The sequence below is a fragment of the Lucilia cuprina genome, chromosome 3 (assembly GCF_022045245.1).
Source record: "Lucilia cuprina isolate Lc7/37 chromosome 3, ASM2204524v1, whole genome shotgun sequence".
In the NCBI taxonomy this organism is placed as follows: Eukaryota; Metazoa; Arthropoda; class Insecta; order Diptera; family Calliphoridae; genus Lucilia; species Lucilia cuprina.
The window spans coordinates 56,874,469-56,895,676 of NC_060951.1; the positions used below are offsets into that span (position 1 = coordinate 56,874,469).

Sequence of the window (21,208 nt, forward strand, 5' to 3'; positions counted from 1 at the left end):
TAAATATTAAACAAGAAAAAATATATAATTAAAGAAAATTATAAAAAAAGAAAAATAATTACAAAACGTGAGCTGTAGTTAAAGAAAAAAATAATAACGAATAAATTATACAAAATATTTAAAGATTAATTTCGAACGTGCTACGGTGCAGCATGTCGACAACTTCGTCCATTGAAACGCCTACATCACCAACGGGTCCACTACAACATCAGCCACTGCAACACAATACAAATCGTAGTAGTCATCAACATACAGCATCATCGCATCAACACACTACGAGGGCTATTGTAGTCAGCGCTGGCGCTGGTCCACATAATAATCCCTATACACAAACTACCACTACTACAGCGGCTGCAAATATTAACGCTAACCAACAGCAGCAGCTAAATAATAAACGTTCTCATTCCACTTCCTCGTCAACGAACGGGTCTTCCTGCCATAACGGCGGCTCCTCGTCCTTTAATCCCATGGCCAATAATATGATTTCGCATGCCAGTCACAATCAACAACAACAACAGCAGCAGCAGCAACATCATCAGTATAATAATCAATCTTCTACTCATTCACTTTTAACACCCTCATCCTCAAACGCTTCATCGCCCTCTGCATCGGCTAGTGCTTCTACAGCTGCTGCTGTGGCCGTTCATCAGCAGCCACTATACTCCCACAATAATCATTCAACTAATTCATATTCAGCTCAGCAACAACATCATCATCAGCATCATCACAATAGTTCTTCTACTTCGTCGGCTTCGTCCTCTTCATTTTCCCATCAAAATCATTCTTCAACACATTCTCATACACAATATCAACAACAACACCAACTACCACATCAACAACAACAACAACATCATAATCATCATCACAATCATTTGCAATTTGCAAGGCCATCGACGTCAATGTCAGCTCCTTGTACAGCCGCCACCTCTTCGTCGCAAAACAGCTCGTGCACACCATGCAGCATTAAACGTCATACTACAGATGTTTCTGTTTGCTCTTCATCGTCCTCCTCTTGCTGTTCATCGGCCTCATCTAATTCGGTCTCAGCTGCAGGTGGCGGCCATAGTGCTGCTGGAGGAAGTGGAGGTGGTGGTGGCAGTGGCTCAGCTGGTGTAGGCCAAGGAAATGCCAATATTGTTACTCCGGCCGTGATTACGCAAAAATCGCGTACTATACCCTCGGACAAGGTGAGTTTTAAAACATCTACCTCTTTTCACATCTCTCCCATACTCTCTCTCTATAGAAAATCAAATAAAATTTTGTTAAAAATGTTTGCTTGCAAAAATAAAAAGAATTGGTTTATTTTTATAAACTCTTCGAGTTGTTCTTATATAATGTAAAAGCTGCATATTGTAGCATATGTTGAGGCTTTAAATACACTTGTTTTATTTTTGTAGCATATTTTTAGACATACAAACAATTTACAAATAGTACTACACTACTGCATACCCAGATTTCTCTTTACTCTTTTGTGTGTGTGTGTGTCTATGTCTGTGTGTATTTGTATTTTACTTCTGTTCTTGGGTTTTTTCTCTACTTACATTGTGGCATGCATTTATGTTCGTTCGTTTTTTTCATCTGGGATTTTTTGTTTAAATGTGGGTGGCTGTCGTTTTTTTTTTTAATTTTTTGCTCTTGTTCATCTTTTGTTGGGTTTCAAAAGGCCTTGCAAAGCTTTTTATTTTTATATTGATTTTTTTGTTGCTTCCTTCATATGCTGCTGTTAATTCTAATAAAAAATAAAAAACAAGTTAAAGGGCGAATCTTAAATATCCTTTACGTATACATTAACGAAAAATGGATTTTAGATGATAGCATTATATGGAAGCTATGTCCAAATGTGGGCCGATCCGGCAAAAGTTTGCAACGAATATTATTGAAAAATTACAAAAACTTTGGTGTCAATTTGATACCATGCGTGTATATTTATTTTTTTCCATTGTGTACAGACAAGCATGACACAAACGGAATGACAAACTTATATATAACCTTCTAACGAACGTAAAGGGTTTACAAATACTATAAGAGCACCAGTAGCATTTCAATGTTAACTTTTGTAAAATTGTACAAATTCTTAGAAAAACAAATAGGAATAGAGATTTTCTGCAAACTAGTGCATACTTTTAGGCGAGTTAATGCACAGCAGGTCCATATTGATGTGTACGATGATGATGATGTGCCTGCCAATGTTATAGTCATTATATGTTTTTTTTTTGGTTTTTGATTTTATTTTCTCTTCATCTTCTTCTTCTCTAAATTTTATATAATGCTGAGATTTTGCTTTTGTGTTAAACGATAAGATATGTTTGTTTCTACATTTTATATTGTCCTGATGAAGTCTATATATAAGTATACTGCTGCTTTTACAATAAAATAAGCTTGCAGCTGTAATAGTCCAACAACAGCAATTTATTGTTTTTCATATTTTTTCTTCCATCATGCCCTTCAGTAAGGATTTCGTTAGATTTGTGTGCCAATAATCATTGGCAATATTTTATTATGTTGAAACTATTTCTATTGTTAAAATCTCGTTTAACATTATTCTTCTTTTGTATGTGTGTGTGTTTTGATGTTGTTCTATGGTGTGTGTAGTAAAACATTTCGATATTAAAAATTTTAAATTTAATGTTAGTTGTTGTTAAAAAAAAAATAAGAAAGAAATGAAAATGAAATTTCTTTAAATATTTGTTTTTATTGTAATTCAAACATTGCCAAAATGCGACATTCTTTGTTATATTGCTGAAAGGGGAATTGAAAGAAATGTGTGATTTGATAGTTTTTTTTTTTTTTTTAATTTTTGAAATATTATACAAATTTATTTGAAAATAAGACAAGAATTTTGTGTTACCTCTGTCAGATTTGTATTAAAAGACAAAATTTTACCTTAACTCTTATAACAGAGTACCAATGCCATTCGCAACAATGTTTTTATATCCTTCACCTTTGTGCTTACGTGAACACCTGGGCCTCTTTTTACGTAGTTTTTTCAAAAACTGTATGAGCTTCTGTGACGTTTCACCACCACCTGATTTACTCATATTAACGAATATAGAATTTATCGAATCCCCGACCATTGCTGTCCCGTTGCATCACTTCCGTTTACAACCACGCATACGGAATGTCCTCTGCAACAGCACCTAGAGACTTAACCGTATAAACAGTGTTTTTTCTGAACATACTTGGACGAGTATGGAAAATTCAATGGCATCACTTGGGTATGATACGTTTCATTACACACTCCTGATATTAGATTGACACCAAATAGTTCATAATTTTCCAATAACATCCGTTGTCAGAGTATGTACATACGTACAACAACACTATGTTGTCAGACAACGCAACGTTGTCAACAATTGCAACAATTCGTTAAATGTTAGTTAGTAAGTTATTTAGTTAGTTAGTTGGTTACTTAGTTACTTAGTTAGTTAGTTAGTTAGTTAGTTAGTTAGTTAGTTAGTTAGTTAGTTAGTTAGTTAGTTAGTTAGTTAGGTAGTTAGTTAGTTAGTTAGTTAGTTATTTAGTTAGTTAGTTTGTTAGTTAGTTAGTCAGTTAGTTAGTTGGTTAGTTAGTTAGTTATGCCACTTTTTACACCAAAAAGTTACTTTTTACACAGAACATAAATTTTTACACAAAATTACACTTTTTACACAAAATGTAATTTATAACATAAAAAGTCACTACTTTTAAATAAATGTTTTAATTTAAATAAAACGTCAATTTTTACAAAAATCTCAATTCTTGCACAAAGAGTCCTTTTTTTTACCGAAAAGTCTCCTTTTAAACAAAAAATCACTGTTTAGATCAAATGTCCTTTTTAACTCAAAAAATCACTTTTTATGTATTTCGGAAAAAGTGTATATTAAACCAATAATTTCCATTTTGTTACAGAAATTTATGAGCGTAACGATTACTTTTCATTTTTCTCAAACCTTAAACCTCAACTAGAAATTAAAAAAACAAACATTTTAAATATTACCTCCACCCCTAAGCATATACTTTAATATAATTTGATTTAAACTCCCCACAATATGCTACAAATTCTTATTAACAAATTGTTTCTTTTTTTCACTCTCAATTTGTAGTCTGCCTTATTTACTACAACAAATACTATTTAATTATTAAAATAAAAACATGTTGCCGCAAGTAAATCTTCTATATTTATTAGCGTCTTAAGCTGATTTTCTTATTAATTACGCAAACTTTAACAAAAGTAAATTAGAAATAAGCACAACACAACTAACACAAAACCCAAACACATGTAAGAACCCAAACTCTATTACTAACATTTAGTACAGACTCTGCTGCTCCAGTTCCTGCAAACTACAAAAGACAAAAAAAAAAAAAATACACATATTTATTTAAGACAAGAGTAAAACTTAATTAACTGAAAAAGAAAAATATAATACTTTTATCCTTGAAAAATATTAACGAAAAACAAGAAAACATACAAGACATTTTCAAGAAAAAGAGAAATTAAACTAAAAAGGACACACACACACAAGTTAAGTAAATCACTGCAACGTCAAATGCGTATTAACTAATACACTTAATGTTTAGAAAGAAATAAGAACAAAAATTATACAAAATAAAATCTATATGTTTAACATACTTTGTTGCTTGTTATTTAAAATATTTGATGAAAATACAAAGAAAGGAAGGAAGAAAAAAACATTAAACAAATAATTTTTGTTAAACAACAAAAGTCGCGTCATTCAAATGTTATCTCAGACATTTCTAATGGTCGACTAAGCGCCAGACCCCAACTGTTGTGTCTCTTTTTTTTCCTTAATCTTCTCTTTCTCTCTCCTTTATCTATAACTTTTCAGTTGCCTTGAATTGGTATTTTTTTTTTTTGCTTTCTAAATCATACAATTATTGCTTGTTTATTTTTTGTTGCTGATGTTGTTGCTAAGCCTAAATGACATTGTAAATTTGTCTTTACGTTCGTTTAGCCATTAAAAACACTCTTGTTTAAATTAATTTTTTTTTTACATAAAAATCAGCTCATCTCCTGCGTCTGTCTGACCACAACATTTATGGGCGGATTATTGTAATTTCTTTTACAAATCATTAATAACATATTGTTTTATAATATTTGATGAGAAATTTAGGGAAATTAATAATGATTTTTAAAATGTAAAAAGTAAATTGTTAAATTAAACATTTTACACAGAAGTTTACTTTAAAGAAATGTTACTTTTTATACAATAATTTATCTTCTTTAAATATCGACCTTTTTTACACAAAAGTTAAATTTTTTGTACAACAATTCTCTTTTTCACAAAGTGTTATTTTACACAAAAAGTCGCTATTTACACAAAACGGTAATTTTAAACAAAAAGGTAACTTTTTACACAAAAAGTTACATTTTACAAAAAAAAATCTCTTTTTTTCACACAAATAATCATTTTTACACAAAAAGTATTTTTTTTACAAAATAAAAAAACACTTTTTTTACCAAAAGTTTTTTTACACAAAAAGTAATTTTTTTACATAAAAAGTATTTTTCTACACCAAAAGTCACTTTTTACACAAAAAGTTACATTTTACAAAAAAAAACTCACTTGACATAAAGTCATTTTTACACAAAATAACACTTTTTTACACAAAGTCAGTTTTTTTCATAAAAAGTACCTTTTAACACAAAAACTAAATTTTAAAACAATAATTTTTTTTTCATTAAAAGTGTTTTTACACAAAAACTCAATTTTTACACAATAAATCATCTTTTTTTTACACAAAAAGACTATTTTTACGCAAAAAAACAATTTTTACACAAAAAGTCACTTTTTACACAGAAAACAATTTTGACACCAAAAGTAATTTTTTACACAAAAGTTTCTTTTTACACAATAAGTCACTCTTTACAAAAAAAACTAATTTTTACACAAAAAGCTATTTTTATACTAAAAGTCTCTTTTGAGAAAAAAGTCACTTTTTACAACAAAAAAGTTATTTTTACACAAAAATTAATTTTATACACCAAAAGCCACTTTTTTTTACAAAAAGTTACATTTTACATATAAAGTTACTTTTTACACCAAAAGTTACTTTCTACATAAAATGTTACTTTTACACAAAAAGTTATTTTTACAGAAAAAGTTAATTTTTACACAAAAAGTAAATTTTCACACAAAAACTTACTTTTTATACAAAAAAGTAGATTTTCTCATAAAAACATACTTTTTATCAAAAATTAACTTTTTTACACAAAAAATCACTTTTTACATCAAAAGTAATTTTTTAAACAAAAGTCACTTTTCTCACAAAGTCTTTTTTCAGCAAAACTCCCTTTTTAACACAAAAAAATACCTTTTCACACTAAACATCAATTTTTACACAAAAGGTTACACAAAAATTTGGGTTTTATATAAAAAGTGATAACTTTTTTGTTAAATAAAAAGTCCTTTTTACATAAAAAGTTATATAAAAACTCGACTTTTACACAAACCGTTTAGTTAGCACAGAAAACGTCTCTTTTTCACAACAAATTATTTTTTTCTAAAAGTTCCATTTTACACAAAAAGTAACAGTTTAAATCAAATGTCTCTTATTAAAAGTAAATTCCTTTTACACAAAAATAACTTTTTACACAAAAACTACTTATCTCTTGAAAACATTTTTTTACACAAATGTTCCTTTTAGTTGAAAAAAATACTCTTTTTTAACCAATGAATTTTTTGAAACTTTTTTTATTGGCAATTACTTCTAATATGTACTGTTAAGTTTTTCAAACATTGAAGTATCAAATATAAAATTAAAAAATCACATAAATAACAACAATAGTTCTAAATTACGTCTATATTCATATTGATCATTTTTCTTTTTAATTTAAAAGTGCGTGACGTGTGTCTCATTCTCCCTTACTGTATATTGTATGTATTTTGACGTCCTTTTTTTCCAAACGATATTATTTCAAATTTATTTTAGTGTGATTGAGTGTGTGTGTGTGTATGTTTATATGGCCTAAAGTCGTTCTGAAACACGTTTTAGCAATTTTCTTTCCCTTGCAAAATGTTTTCAGATTGTTCATTGAATTGGTATTTATTTTAATGCTGCTGTTGCCTTCATTTGTCGCCTCTGCTGCTGCTGTTGTTGTTGTTAAATCCATTGACAAAATACACATAAAAATGCCTGTAAATTTAGCCTTAAACTGTTAACAACCACCTTTAGAAAATTTGCAAGAGCCACACAAAAAAAAAGAACACATTACACACATTATAATCTATCTGCTTAAACACACATTTTGAACTATATACATACATACGTAGATTTTCGATGTTTGTTGTTGGCTTTTAAAAGCGATAAAAGAAATATTGTCAACTTGACCTCTATAATTTTTGTGAATTTTCTTTTTGTGATATTTAGCCTTCAAAGCAAATATTTTTCCTTCTCTTTTCACTCCTCTAGCAAATGAGCGCACAAATTTATTTGTCCAATAATAATGTTTAAATATTTGTGTTTTATTTTATGGGTTGCGGAGAAAATTGCTTTAATATGAAGTTGCTAGAGTACATAACTTTTTATTGAGAGTTTTATCTAAATGCTTTAAATTTTATGTAGCCTAAAAGTAGGCTGTTATAAACTAGCTGTAGCCTTAAAGAAGGCAATGATTTCTAAGTTTAAAATGTTATTAAATAAACATAGTTATGGAGCTTAAGCCAACTATTAACCTTTTATTGGTTTCCTTAATTATGATGACATTTATTGTTGCCTAAAAGTTTTGTAAATATTCTAAACTAAAATTTACCTAAAAGTAGGCAACGATTTGGAAGTTGAAAATGTTACTAACTAAATGTAGCTTTGCCAAATTGTTAACATTAATTCATTATTTTTGCTAAAGGCTATACACTAGACTATAGACTAGACTATAGACTAGACTATAGACTAGACTATAGACTAGACTATAGACTAGACTATAGACTAGACTATAGACTAGACTATAGACTAGACTATAGACTAGACTATAGACTAGACTATAGACTAGACTATAGACTAGACTATAGACTAGACTATAGACTAGACTATAGACTAGACTATAGACTAGACTATAGACTAGACTATAGACTAGACTATAGACTAGACCATAGGTACCATGTTACTTTTGGATATTAAAACATTTTGAAAAAAGTAGTAAAGATCCAAATTTTTCTATTTCCCTTACAGATGAATTTTATATACAATTTATTACAGCAAATGAGTAAACTTTCCATTTCTTGACATTTATATAACTAACTCTAATTGCTATTTTTGGAGATTTTTTTTAATTATAAACATTAATAAATTTGTTAATTTTCTTTAACATTTACTTCTTACGCTTCCTCTTCCGTGACAAGCAAAAATGCCCAAAGTTTATGAACTTAATATTTTATTGCATTTTTTTCTAGTAAAATAGTTAATACTTTAGCCCCAAAACGAAGCATTAATTTAAAGCATAACTAAGGGCGTTGTAAGCATCAGCAAAAGTAAAGCATATATTAAGGCGTTTTATTAAAGTATTTATTACTCTAATATTGTCACTGCTGTATTTCATATTACGTTTTTCTTTTTTTGTTCCTTTTCCATTGCAAAAACCATAAGTAAAAACCAACATTAACCACACTATCTGGTTACCGACAGCTTATAGTCATTCGAACAACCAACAGCCCTTTAGATTTGGCTACATTTTTTCGTCTTTCGTTTTGTGTCAAGGAAGTTGTTAATTTCCTTAACATTTTCTTCTTACTTCAGAGTCTATCTATCGCTGCCTGACAACCACCATCTACCAACCATAACTAGTACGTGTATGAGTTGATATTTCTTTTTTACAATTTCTTTATTTTTCTACAACTCTTTTCATTTTTTTTTTTGGCAAAATAAGGGTAAGAAATATAGAGCGGCAAACTTTAAGCATAATCTTGGATAAGCCTTTGGTTTCGCAAATGGTTGTTATGGTTCAGTGCAGAAATTCGAATGCTTGCGTCTAAAATGTGTTAAAGTCAATTTCATTTTTGCTTTTTTTTACATTCAAGGGAATGTTACCTTATTTTTTAAGGTTTGTCAACACTTAAAATATAACTTATATCTCGAATTGGTTTTTGCTCACAGCAATTCTTCTCCATTTTTATTATTTTTTTCTTTTAGTTTTTAAAATAGTCCAGTATCTTGTTCATTTCCTTGATACTTAAGTATTTAGAGTTCTGCCACTACAACATACTTCTTTGGAAATCTTACAAGTGTATGACAATATATTTAGCCATTCACACACGCACACACACAAATGTTATATATGAAATATACAGTAAAAAATAGTTTTTTTTTTTTTTAAATGTTGAGTGTGGCAATGTTGGTGTGTGTAAAAAAACCACTTTAATTTTAGCATTAAATCTACTTAAAGTGTTTCCCTTTTGGGATTTACTATTCTCTGTGTCGGTATTGGTTTTACTTTTAAATTCAATTTTTGTTCAGTTTCTTTGATATTTAAGGGAAATATTGCAGGTTTTCTATTGACATACATATTTTTTTTGTAAAAGAAAAAAAGGAAAATTAAAAATTCAGGAAATTATTTATATGTTGTTTCTAGATAACGTGTGAGTAGTTTGAGTTAAAATTTTACTTGTATTTTGTTTTTGTTACAATAACAAAATACAAGTAAAATTTGTACTCAAACTACTCGCTCGGTATCTAGAAACAGCACATTAATGTTTCAATTGATCGCTTTATGTGCAACATTCAATTAACACATAAAGATACTTTTTACACAAACAAGTAACATTATACACAAAAAATCACATTTAACACAAAGAGTTAGTTTTTTTTTATCCAAAAAGTCACTTTTAACACAAACAGTTAGTTTTTACACAAAAATTTAATTTTTACACAAACAGTCGCTTTTCACACAAAAAGTCTTTTTTCACTCAAAAAGTCTTCTTTTACACTAAAAGTCAATTTTTACACAAAAAGTAACTTTTTACATAAAAGGTCAATTTTAACACAAAAAATATCTTTTCACACAAAAAGTCACTTTTTTTACAATAAGTCACTTCTTACACAAAACGTAACTTTTTAAACAAATTGACTTTTTACACAAAAATTTACTTTTTACACAAAAAGTTACTTTTTACACAAAAAGTTACATTTTACACAAAAAGTCACTTTTTACACAAACGTTACATTTTAAACAAATTGACTTTTTACATAAAAAGTAACTTTTTACACAAAAATTTACTTTTTACACAAAAAGTTACATTTTACACAAAAAAACACTTTTTACACAAAAAGTTACTTTTTACACTAACGTTACATTTTACACAAAAAGTCACTTTTTACACAAAAGTCTCCTTTTACACAAAAAGTCTCCTTTTACACTAAAACTCTCCTTTTAAACAAAAAGTCACTTTTAACACAAAAAGTTACTTTTTACACAAAAAGTCTCTTAGATAAAATCACTTTTTCCAAGTTTTTTTTTTTCACAGAAAGTCACTTTTTACAAAATTTTTTTTTTATAAAAAGTGTCCTTTTACGCAAAAAGTCTCCTATTATACAAAAAGTCACTTTTTACACAAAGTCACTTTTTACACAAAACCACTTTTTACACAAAAAGTTACTTCTTACACAAAAAGTCACTTTTCACACAAAAAGTCGCTTTTCACACAAAAAGTCGCTTTTCAAACAGAAAGTCACTTTTTACATAAAAAGTTTCTTTTTACATAAAAAGTTACTTTTTACATAAAAAGTTACTTTTTACATAAAAAGTTACTTTTTACATAAAAAGTTATTTTTTTTTACATAAACAGTTATTTTTTCCATAAAAAGTTACTTTTTTTTACATAAAAAGTTACTTTTTACATGAAAAGTTACTTTTTACACAAAAAGTCACTTTTTACACAAAAAGTCACTTTTTACACAAAAAGTCACTTTTTACACAAAAAGTTACTTTTTAAACAAAAAGTTACTTAAAAAAAATTTACTTTTTACACAAAAGTTATTTTTTACATAATAAGTTACTTTTAACCACTTTTTTACACAAAAAGTATTTTGAACTATTTTACACATAAAGTCACTTTTCACAAAAAAGTCCCTTTTTACGTAAGAGGTACATATTACACTAAAGAATTCGGGAAATCACGAACCTTATCTATATTATAAATTTTAAAATTTTAAAAATTTTTAACTTAAATTATGTGTTTCGGTTTGATTGAAATATTTAACAAAAACAATTTTAATAGTTTTCAATACAAATATTTCATAGAAATATTTATTCCAGATTAATTTCCTGTAACTTCAAATATTTCTAACAAATTCTAAGAAAAATAAACTTTAATATTTATTAGAAATATAACAATAAATAATTTCAAATGGCGACAACCTCAATGATAATAAAAAATATTAAGTAATAATAATAATAATGATAATTAAAATCAAACGATTATTACAGCACACAGTTAAGTAAAGGAAATGCTCACTTATTCTCTCGCTCTCCCTCTGTCTCTACTCAAACAACTTGAAAACACACATACTCCCTCCAACTACCACATGCTAAGAAAGACATTGATAAAAGAAATAATAACAATGAATATTAAATGTCCCATATGAATTAACACTTTTACATATAATTTTCATAATTGTTAATTTTGTTGTAATTGTTAAATAGTTTAATATTGTTAGTGTTTGATAATTATTAACAAAAATATAATTAACTAGAGCAGGTTAAAGCAAACAAGTGTTAAAAATGTAAGTGTTTCTTAAGTGTCTTAAATAAATACAAATGAATAAACTAAACATGCTCTCAGTTGGAATAAATGTAAACAAAAGTACTAGAGCAAACACACACACACATATATGCGAACACAATTTTAAACCTAAATAAATAAACCGGAAATATAAAACTCTAGCAAAACACAATCGCCGTTGGTATATGTATGAAATGCAAGAATATGAATGACTCAACAAAACCAACAACAATAGAAGGCTAGAAAAAAACAATAATAAATATTAACAATAATAACAATAAAATCTAAGAAATTATTTCATTTAAATATTGACAAAAGCCGCTCTACACTTTTATTTCTTCTATCTTCTTTTTAACAATTTTGAAGAAATCGTCAACGATAGAATTGTAAGTGAATGAGTGAGTGTGAGTATGAATGACAAATAATTTGAATGTCAATGAATTTGAAACAGATGTATTTCATTTCACAAAATAACACTTTTGTTTTATAGCTTTTTTGTATCATCAAATGAATTTCTTATTTTTCAAAAATATTTCTAAAGATAAGATTTCATTTAAATATTTGTTTGTGGTTGTTGACTTTCTTAAGTTGACATTATTTTGTTTTCTGCATTTTATTTGTATTTATCTAACTTTGTAGGCATTTTTTTGTTTATTTGTTTTTGTTTCCAGATCGTTTTCAATTTCTTTTGTTTATGTGTGAAAGTGTTTATTTAAAAATTCATATTTTCTTTTATTATTAGTATAATGTTTAGTTTAAAAAAAAACAAGTTTTTTAAAGAATTTAGCACAGGTGTAGTAAGCATTAAAGTAAATATTTGTCAAAAATTTATATTAAAGAATTATTGTTTAACTGGAACTCTATAAAGACATAAGATTTGGGTTTAACGTTTATTTACAACTTTAACAGAGATTGTACAAAATTTTCGAATTAATTTTATTAGGAACTGCATGATAGACTATTGTACACCCCGACAAGGAAAAAGCAATCACTGGTCTAAAGTCTATTCAAGGGGATGACAAGTCCCAACATCAGGTGAAATCAATCTTCCGGGTATACCGGAGGATGATGTCATGAAAGATTGCATCATCTAATGACCCATTCCTGTGGATTCCTTAACCTCTTTAAACCCGCGCAACCATACTACTCGACTCGGGTAGCATTTATCAATATATCCTGTTGAGATTGCAACAGCATCGAAGAACTTTCCCGAAGCGTAAAAAGGCTTTCTAAATTAATATTAATCTCCAATATATGGTGACTCGTTCACCAATTTATTGCATCAGTTCCATTCCCATGATCATAAAGATTACTCTACGGAATGACAGGCAACCATTGAATATTAACCTGGCAATTCCCCAGTATATACCGGCGTCAAACTACTACATATGCTGTTTCAGGAAAACAGCATACGCTGCTTTGTACACAGACCTGTTCGAAAAGAGAATTATCCAACCCATTCGGTATAGGATATATTAGTCCTTAAACTAACATTCTCTCCCAGCGATTTTGGGTACTAAACCACAGCCACTACGTGAATACTGAAGGAACCTCAGCCAGAACAAGTCCAGCCAGCAAATGGCCACCGTTAGTACCAGATTATGCAGTGCTCTGGTTTGACCTCTTTTCAATCTATGCATGGACTACGCCAGGCAGTAGACTGTAACCAATTTTTTAGTCCCGGCAGACTAGAGGTATTGGTAGCACCTCTGTTCCCCGGTATTGCAATAATACCAAGGTGGAGATTTCACCAAGGTAACATGCTCCCGGGGAACCGTAACATAGACAGTATAAAATCAAGCACATTGCCCAAGTACTCGAACTGTCTAATTTTGTGCATTACATACGTTTGAAACTACTCAGATGGGATGGCCTTTGTTGAGTCGTTAACAGTATCTAGTGATATAGTCGGTAGATCAGAATTAAGCCAAGAACCTGATCACAAGAATATACTGTTGAAAATCTGGTATGAGCAGAGTAAATTCTGAACATTCCAGGGCGAGAAAGGAAAATACATCCTTCTCCATCAAAAACATACCTCAACATCCCTCCCGTATCGTATTCCCTGTTATCTAGGCGACTTACGAACGGGCACAGCTTTACAAATGTGGACTGCGAATTCAGAGGAATGTAGAGCTTGTGGAGAATGCAGTGAAACTCTGGAGCACATTCTTTGTCTCAGTTAGTTAGTTAGTTAGTAAGTTAGTAAGTTAGTAAGTTAGTAAGTTAGTAAGTTAGTAAGTTAGTATGTTAGTAAGTTAGTAAGTTAGTAAGTTAGTAAGTTAGTAAGTTAGTAAGTTAGTAAGTTAGTAAGTTAGTAAGTTAGTAAGTTAGTAAGTTAGTAAGTTAGTAAGTTAGTAAGTTAGTAAGTTAGTAAGTTAGTAAGTTAGTAAGTTAGTAAGTTAGTAAGTTAGTAAGTTAGTAAGTTAGTAAGTTAGTAAGTTAGTAAGTTAGTAAGTTAGTAAGTTAGTAAGTTAGTAAGTTAGTAAGTTAGTAAGTTAGTAAGTTAGTAAGTTAGTAAGTTAGTAAGTAAGTTAGTTAGAGAGTCAGTAAGTAAGTTAGTTAGTTAGTTAGTTAGTTAGTTAGTTAGTTAGTTAGTTAGTTAGTTAGTTAGTTAGTTAGTTGGTTGGTTGGTTGGTTGGTTAGTTAGTTAATTAGGTAGTTAGTTAGTGATTTTCGATTTCGATGTATAATATTTTTGCTTTTACCTTCTAACTTTGGAATTGTTTATAATTCCAATTATTACAAACAATAAAAAACGAAAATGCGACAAATGTCCACATGATCAGATAAGACGTGCAAATGGATAAATTAGTATTATTTAGCATGAAAAAACATGTTTAACTGTATAATAATACATATGATAAACATTAAAAATAGGTGGAAAATTTTTGCAGAAAAACAACAAAACAAATTTTAAATTGAAAATTAATTGTCATAGCAAACTTGTTAGTTTTCAAAGCAGTTTTTCCAACATGGCTAACATTTCCATAAGACTATAGTCTATAATTCCTAATTTTCTCTCCCTAATTTAATTACTAATTAATTTACCCCAACATATTGTAAACATTTACTTTCGTAACAACTAAAAAAAAATAATTATTTCCTTAAAAAATTATTTAACAAAAATTATACAATAACAAAGCCATATAAAAATTATATTAAAAATACACATCGTACCTACTACATATGTATAAAAAGTACAAATTTGCATTATTAATAAAACACATAATAATAAACATGTTATATATTTTTTTAAAAAACAAATAATAACAAAAATAATAATAATGAAATAACTATAGCGATAAAAACCCCATAAAATAAACAACAACAAAAAATATATATAAAACAAATAAAAAACTATAACATATGGATTTTTAATTTATACTTGTAGTATGCAGCAGTTTGGTACTTTCTTTTCCTGTAGTTAAAAAATAAGTTTAAAAAACAACAAACAAAAGTATTATTGGTAAAAAAAACCTGCAGTTTGGTTATCTTAATTGTAGTTTATATGGCTATTTTAAGGGATATAATTTCCTCCAGTAATATGTTTAAGTATTATGTTGTTAAAAGATTCAAATGACCCTTTTTACATTACTAATCGCTAGTAAATTCACTAATACCTTATTAGGGAAACTGCAGGGTATGCACTTAAATGGTATACATACATATGTATATATGTATATTTATATGTTGGTTTCTGCATTAATTTTCATATTTATTTGTATGAGTGTCTGTCTGCATATGTATATTCATCCATTCCTCTGTAATCTTCCGGATGATGAGCAACAGCAAATAATTTTAAACAAAAGCAAAACAAAAAGAAAAAAACTAACTAAAGTGGTATTACTGGTTTTTCGGTTTTTAGTTTTACTATTTTTTTTTCAAAAGTAACCATTAACTAAAATAAAAAAAAGGAGTTAGTTATTCATACAATAGTTTTGAAGCTGCTGTGCTGGAAGCTTAAAATAAAAACTATTTTAAAGTTTTTTTTTTTACTTTTTATTCATAAAAATAAACTCTTAAGCAACAACAAAAGCTAACGATAAAACAAACGAAGAAAAAAAAAACGAAAGTGTTTCTCATGAAATGACAACAAACTAGAAGATGTAGCAACTAAAAACAAACATTAAGATAAAAAAAATGTAAAACACAAAAAATGAAATCGAAATCTACTGAAATTTTAGATGGACCACTTAACCAGTTGTTGAAGTTTTTATACTAACAATTAGTCTTCCTTTAAGCGTTTTATATAGTTTGAGTTTAGTATAAACTTTGATAGTAATACAGTCCTTTCTTGCTAAACTGTTGTTAAGTTCCAATTATTCTCTTATAAATATCATGTTTAAGTTCAGCTTTAATTGAGGTCTCAATTAAGCAATAATACAAGTCTTTTAGACAGTTCTACTAAAACTTTTTTGCGTTCTTAGTTAAGCTTTATAAAGGTTTTCAACTGTAGTTAAAGAACTTTCATATCATTCTTATTAACTCATTTCCAGTTAAGCTTTCATTGAAGACCCTGTTGTAAATCATTTGAAATGTTTTATACATTCCTAATAATACTTTTATCACACTTATCTTTATTAAACTTGAATTAAAGCATTCTTTACAGTCTTAGTCTTTAAATTCAGATCTTATTAAACATCCTTTTAAGTTTCTTATACAGTCCTAATACAGTCGTACAGATTTATACTGTTCCTTCATTTTAGGTCCTTGATAAGTTTCATAAGCTTACTTTTATACAGTACCAATTAAGCTTTTATAAAATTCTTTTATATCGTCTGATAGTTTTTATACAGTCCCAATAAAGCTTTAAAGTTTAAATCTACATTCATAGTCTTAGTTAATCTTTAAATATTGTCCCTGATATGCTGTGATGATAGATTTCTTACAGCTTACAGATAAGCTTATAACGTAGTTTTTTAAGGTTTCAATTAAGTTTTAATCGTATTATTTAATATAGTCCTAGTTAAGCTTCATTAGTATTTTTTTACAGTCGCTGTTGGACTTCATTTGCAGCTGATATATAGTACTTGTTAAGCTTTAAAATGCTTTCAGTTAAGCTTTCTTCGTACGACTCTATACATCAGCAGTCAGGCTTAATCTTGAGTTTTAAACTACTTTAATCGTCTTCAATAATAGTCTTAACAAAGCTTTATTGTAAGCATTTAATATCGTTTTTGTTAAGATGCAATGATAAACGTTTTACACCTTTAGTTAAGCTTCCAACGTAGTTTCAATTAAGTTTCAATCTTTTGATTTTATACAGTCCCAAATCAGCTTTAAGCAAGTTTTATTGTCGACATTAATAAAAGGTTCATGAACAATCCCATTCAGAATTAACAGTAGGGTTAAGCTTCAATTCAAGCTTTTTTTCAATCGTCGTCTTAATTAAGTTAAGCTTTTAATGCAGTTTTTTCAGTTTCAATCTTATGACTTTATACAGTCCTAAATTAGCTATAAGCTTATTAAGTCAAACTGTCTCAATAAGCTTTGTTGTCGTTATTAATAAAATCCATTTTAAACGTTAATGCTGATTTCTACTCCGTCGCTTTAATAAAAGAATTTTGAACTATCTCATTTAGCGTCAACAGTAGGGTTCTTTACAGTTCTAGTTCAATTCAAGCTTTAATAAAGTTCCTCCCAAGCTTTTATTGTAGATTTGAAAAAAGTCTCATCATAGTATTTTCAGCAGTATCAGTTAAAGCTTTTTTAAAGTTCCTTTTTAGGCTTTCAGATATGCTTTTAAACAATCCATTTAAGCATACCTTATATTTATACACTAAGGTCTAGGCTTAAATTTCCGTCGTTAACTGCTTTTATCATCTTCTACTATAGTCTTAGTTAAGCTTTTAATATCGTCGCTGTTAAGCTGCGATTACAGACATTTTGCAGCTCTAGTTAAGGCTTTTTTTTAATGATTTTATATAGCCCAAGTTAAGCTCCATTGTATTACCAGATCAGCATTAACAATATTTATTCGAATAGTAAATTTTATACTTCAATCCTTGAGCTTTATTCCGTAACTTCAGTCATACATTCTTCTACAATCCCATTAAACATCAATAGTTGGGTTTTATACAATCCTCGGTAAGCTTCAATATCAGACTTTTAAAAAGCTTTAATTGTATTTTATTACAAACTCGGAGTATTTTTTTAATCATATTATTTCAAAAAGATCTAGTTAGTCTTCAATTACAGCTTTTATACAGTTCTTATTAAGCTTTAAAATACGCTACCAATTAAAGCTTTTCTCGTACTATTTAAAGCACCAGTCAAGCTTAAACTTTAATCGTAAACTGTAAACATAAATAATTTATTTTTAAACCGTTTGCTTTAACAAAAATAATGACAAACTTGTGGTTAAAAAGAAACAGGTGATTTGTTAAACATACAACAAATGCAATAAACTGTCTTAAATATTTAACAATTAAACATTTAATCCTAAAAATGTGTATTTTTTAAATGTAAAAAAAAAACATTTTAAACTATTTCTGTTGTTACCACCACTCTAAAGCTTTCAAACTGGTTAATCAAGTTTCCAATTGTTATTTTTATTTACAATGAAAACTATGTTTTTCGCCCCTTGAAAAGTTGTTGTGTTATCATTTATAAAAGTTTTTCTTTTGAACGTCCAGCTTTTAAGCCATTGTCATCATATGTTTTTTTATTATTTCTTCAATTTTCTGGCCAAGAAACTCAGCTATTATTTTTTTGGCGGTTTTGTTTTGAAGCTAAACAATATTGAAATTCAAAACTGTTAATGTGCCAAAAGAAAAAAAATATATATGTATATTAAAACAAAACCATTTCACAATCGTTGTTATGTTTGTGCTTTTGAAAAGTTAAAATAAAAAATCGTACGTGCAGCATGTTGTATCAACAGCAGTAAAAATTTTGCACAATTATTTTTTGTATCGAATCACTGAACTGAAATGTTAAAAAAAAAAAATTTGAAAAAAAAAGAAAAACAAAACATAACAAAATTTGTAGTGACAGCTGAAAATGATGGATTTACATTTAACTCATGATTCATCATAATTCTAAAATGAATTTAGACAGAAAGTTAACGGTTTTGTTTTTAATTTGTTAATATTTTTGAAAAAAATGTTTTATTTTTTTGTTATAGATTTGAACACTTTTTTGCAAAGTTTTAAAGTTTTAGACATTTTTTTTGATTTTTAAATATGTTTTTAAATGCAAATTATTCATAAGTTAAAGGTTAAAAGTGAAAATAGGATAAAATAGTTTAAATAAAAAACTTAAATTTTTATTTTTTTATACTTTAACTCGTAAAGTTTTAATTGTTAGTTTTTATACAGTCCTTGTCAAACTTCAAGAACCTTTTACACTTCAATTGAAATCCATATTTAGCTTCACTAATCAATTATTTAATACAGTACTGGATAATTTATTAATTATACAGTACTTCTTAATTTTCAAGATAAGCTTTAATTCCACCACTTTATGACTCTCAATAAAGTTTCTAGTTTGGATGAAATCTTGGTTTTCTTACGGTGCTAGATAAAGCTTTTATCACATTGCCTTATAAAGTTCTAGCTAAGCTTCTATGATCAACTTTTATGTAGACTTTTCGTTAAGCATTTTAAGAGTTCAAGTAAAGCTTTACTTGTATTTTTTTAAGTCTCTTATACAGTCTTAATAAAGCTTCAAACATTGTTTTCATACAGTTCAAGCTAAGCTTCAATGCCAGCCTTTTAATCATGGTTTTCTTCCGATTTCAAATGAAGCTTTAATTGTGCTCCCCTTTAAAGTCCTAGTTAAGCTTCAACTATTGACTTTATCGTAGACTTTTCGTAAAGCTTTTTTTTTACATTTGAATAAAGCTTTATTTCTATTTGTAAGATCATTATTAATTTATGTTTTAAATACAGCCGCAATTAAGTTTCAGTAATGCTTCAATTCCAGCCTTTTCTAGAGCCATTATTAAGTTTTAATCAAAGTTCTAGTTTGGATAAAATCTTGGGTTTCTTTCGTTCCCATGAAGCTTAATTTAAATTCCTTATTAAGTTCTAGTTAAGTTTTAAATATTGGCTTTAAGCTAAGCTTTTCATACACTCCAAGTAAATTTTAATTTAAAAGTTTATAATAAATTTTAGCTTTTGGTACATTTTTAAGTAAAGCTTTAAACATTGTTTTTATTAAGATTTAATCACAGTTCTAGTTTGGATTTTATCGCGGCTTTAACACTGTCCCAAATAAAGCTTTAATCTTAATATCCTCCAAAAACCTAAACATCAATATTTCCTTTTTTATATTATAAATGCAAAGCTTTTCTTGCAGTTTAAGTAAAGCTCTTTGTATACTTTTTATAAAATTTCAATTAAGCTTTAGTGGCCCTATTTTAATAGTTAAAGCTCAACCCAAAAAAAGCTTTAGTTAAGCTTTAAAAGTAAAATTTGTAAACAGCTCTAGTTAAGCTTTAATTATAGTCGACTGTCTTAGTTAAGCATTCAAATTTTTCTTTTAAACTTACCAGTTATGTTTTATGTTAATTTGTCATTTCATAAGTTGTAGCAAACAAGATTTTCCAAAGTATTTTTTTTTGAATTTAATTACTTTATAATTTCTTAACGTCTCTAGTTGCACAAACCGAAAACTTTTTGCCCAAAATCGATCGTTTAAGTCGTTATAAAATAAAATTGAAATAAGAAAACTAAAGCAAAAGTAAATTAATTTCAATCATTTTATTTAACCATCATCATTAAATGAAAATCAAAAAATACTTTTTGTTTTGGATTCAAATTTCACACCTCAACCCTTTTTTTTTTTGAGGGTAAAAAGTATTCAATGAAACAACAAATTGACTGACATTTTGCTAACTCACAACAACATCAATCACTGAAGAAGCAAAAAAGTTTTATTGTCAAGCTTTTTACTTTGAAATTAAATTAAAAAGTTTGAATCTTTTTTTTTTGTTTTTTGATACTTAAAAGAGCGAAAAAAACAACATAAAGATGAGACAAGAACTTTTTGAAATGTTGAAAAGATTTGCAATGAAAAAAAAAGCAAAGACTTTGATAAACAAAAATTAATTAATATAAAATTTGTTGTGTCTTCTTTTGTTTTTGCTGCTGCTACTGTTGTTATTGAAGACATGATAGTTAGATTTAATTTTAATTAATTCTACTTAAATGAAACTTAAGGAAGGTGAAAAAATATGAAACTGTTGTAATGGAAGAAATTTGAAAAAGTTTTTAATAATAATAACAATTTAATTGATTAAATGTTTTTGTTCTTTTTTCGTTGCAGGTACGTAAATGAAATTTAACTTGAATGATTTAGATATGTAAGTATAAAAGATGTTATCAATATTTCAATTTTGCTCAAGACATTTACAATAAAAGTTTTTTAAAATATATGTCTCCATAGATAAATAGATAGATAGATAGATAGATAGATAGATAGATAGATAGATAGATAGATAGATAGATAGATAGATAAATAGATAGATAGATAGATAGATAGATAGATAG

At 27.8% G+C, this 21,208-nt stretch overlaps 1 protein-coding gene across 2 annotated transcripts in view; it reads left to right on the forward strand.

Moving 5' to 3' along the window:
* Positions 1 to 21,208, forward strand: part of LOC111681482 (protein roadkill) — a 138,119-nt gene continuing 116,911 nt past the window's right edge. For both annotated transcript variants that reach the window (XM_046947604.1, XM_046947605.1), the window contains exon 1: positions 1 to 1,187. In XM_046947604.1, the coding sequence (XP_046803560.1) occupies positions 153 to 1,187 (1,035 nt within the window). In that variant the 5' untranslated portion in view covers positions 1 to 152. The remainder of the gene's footprint in view (positions 1,188 to 21,208) is intronic.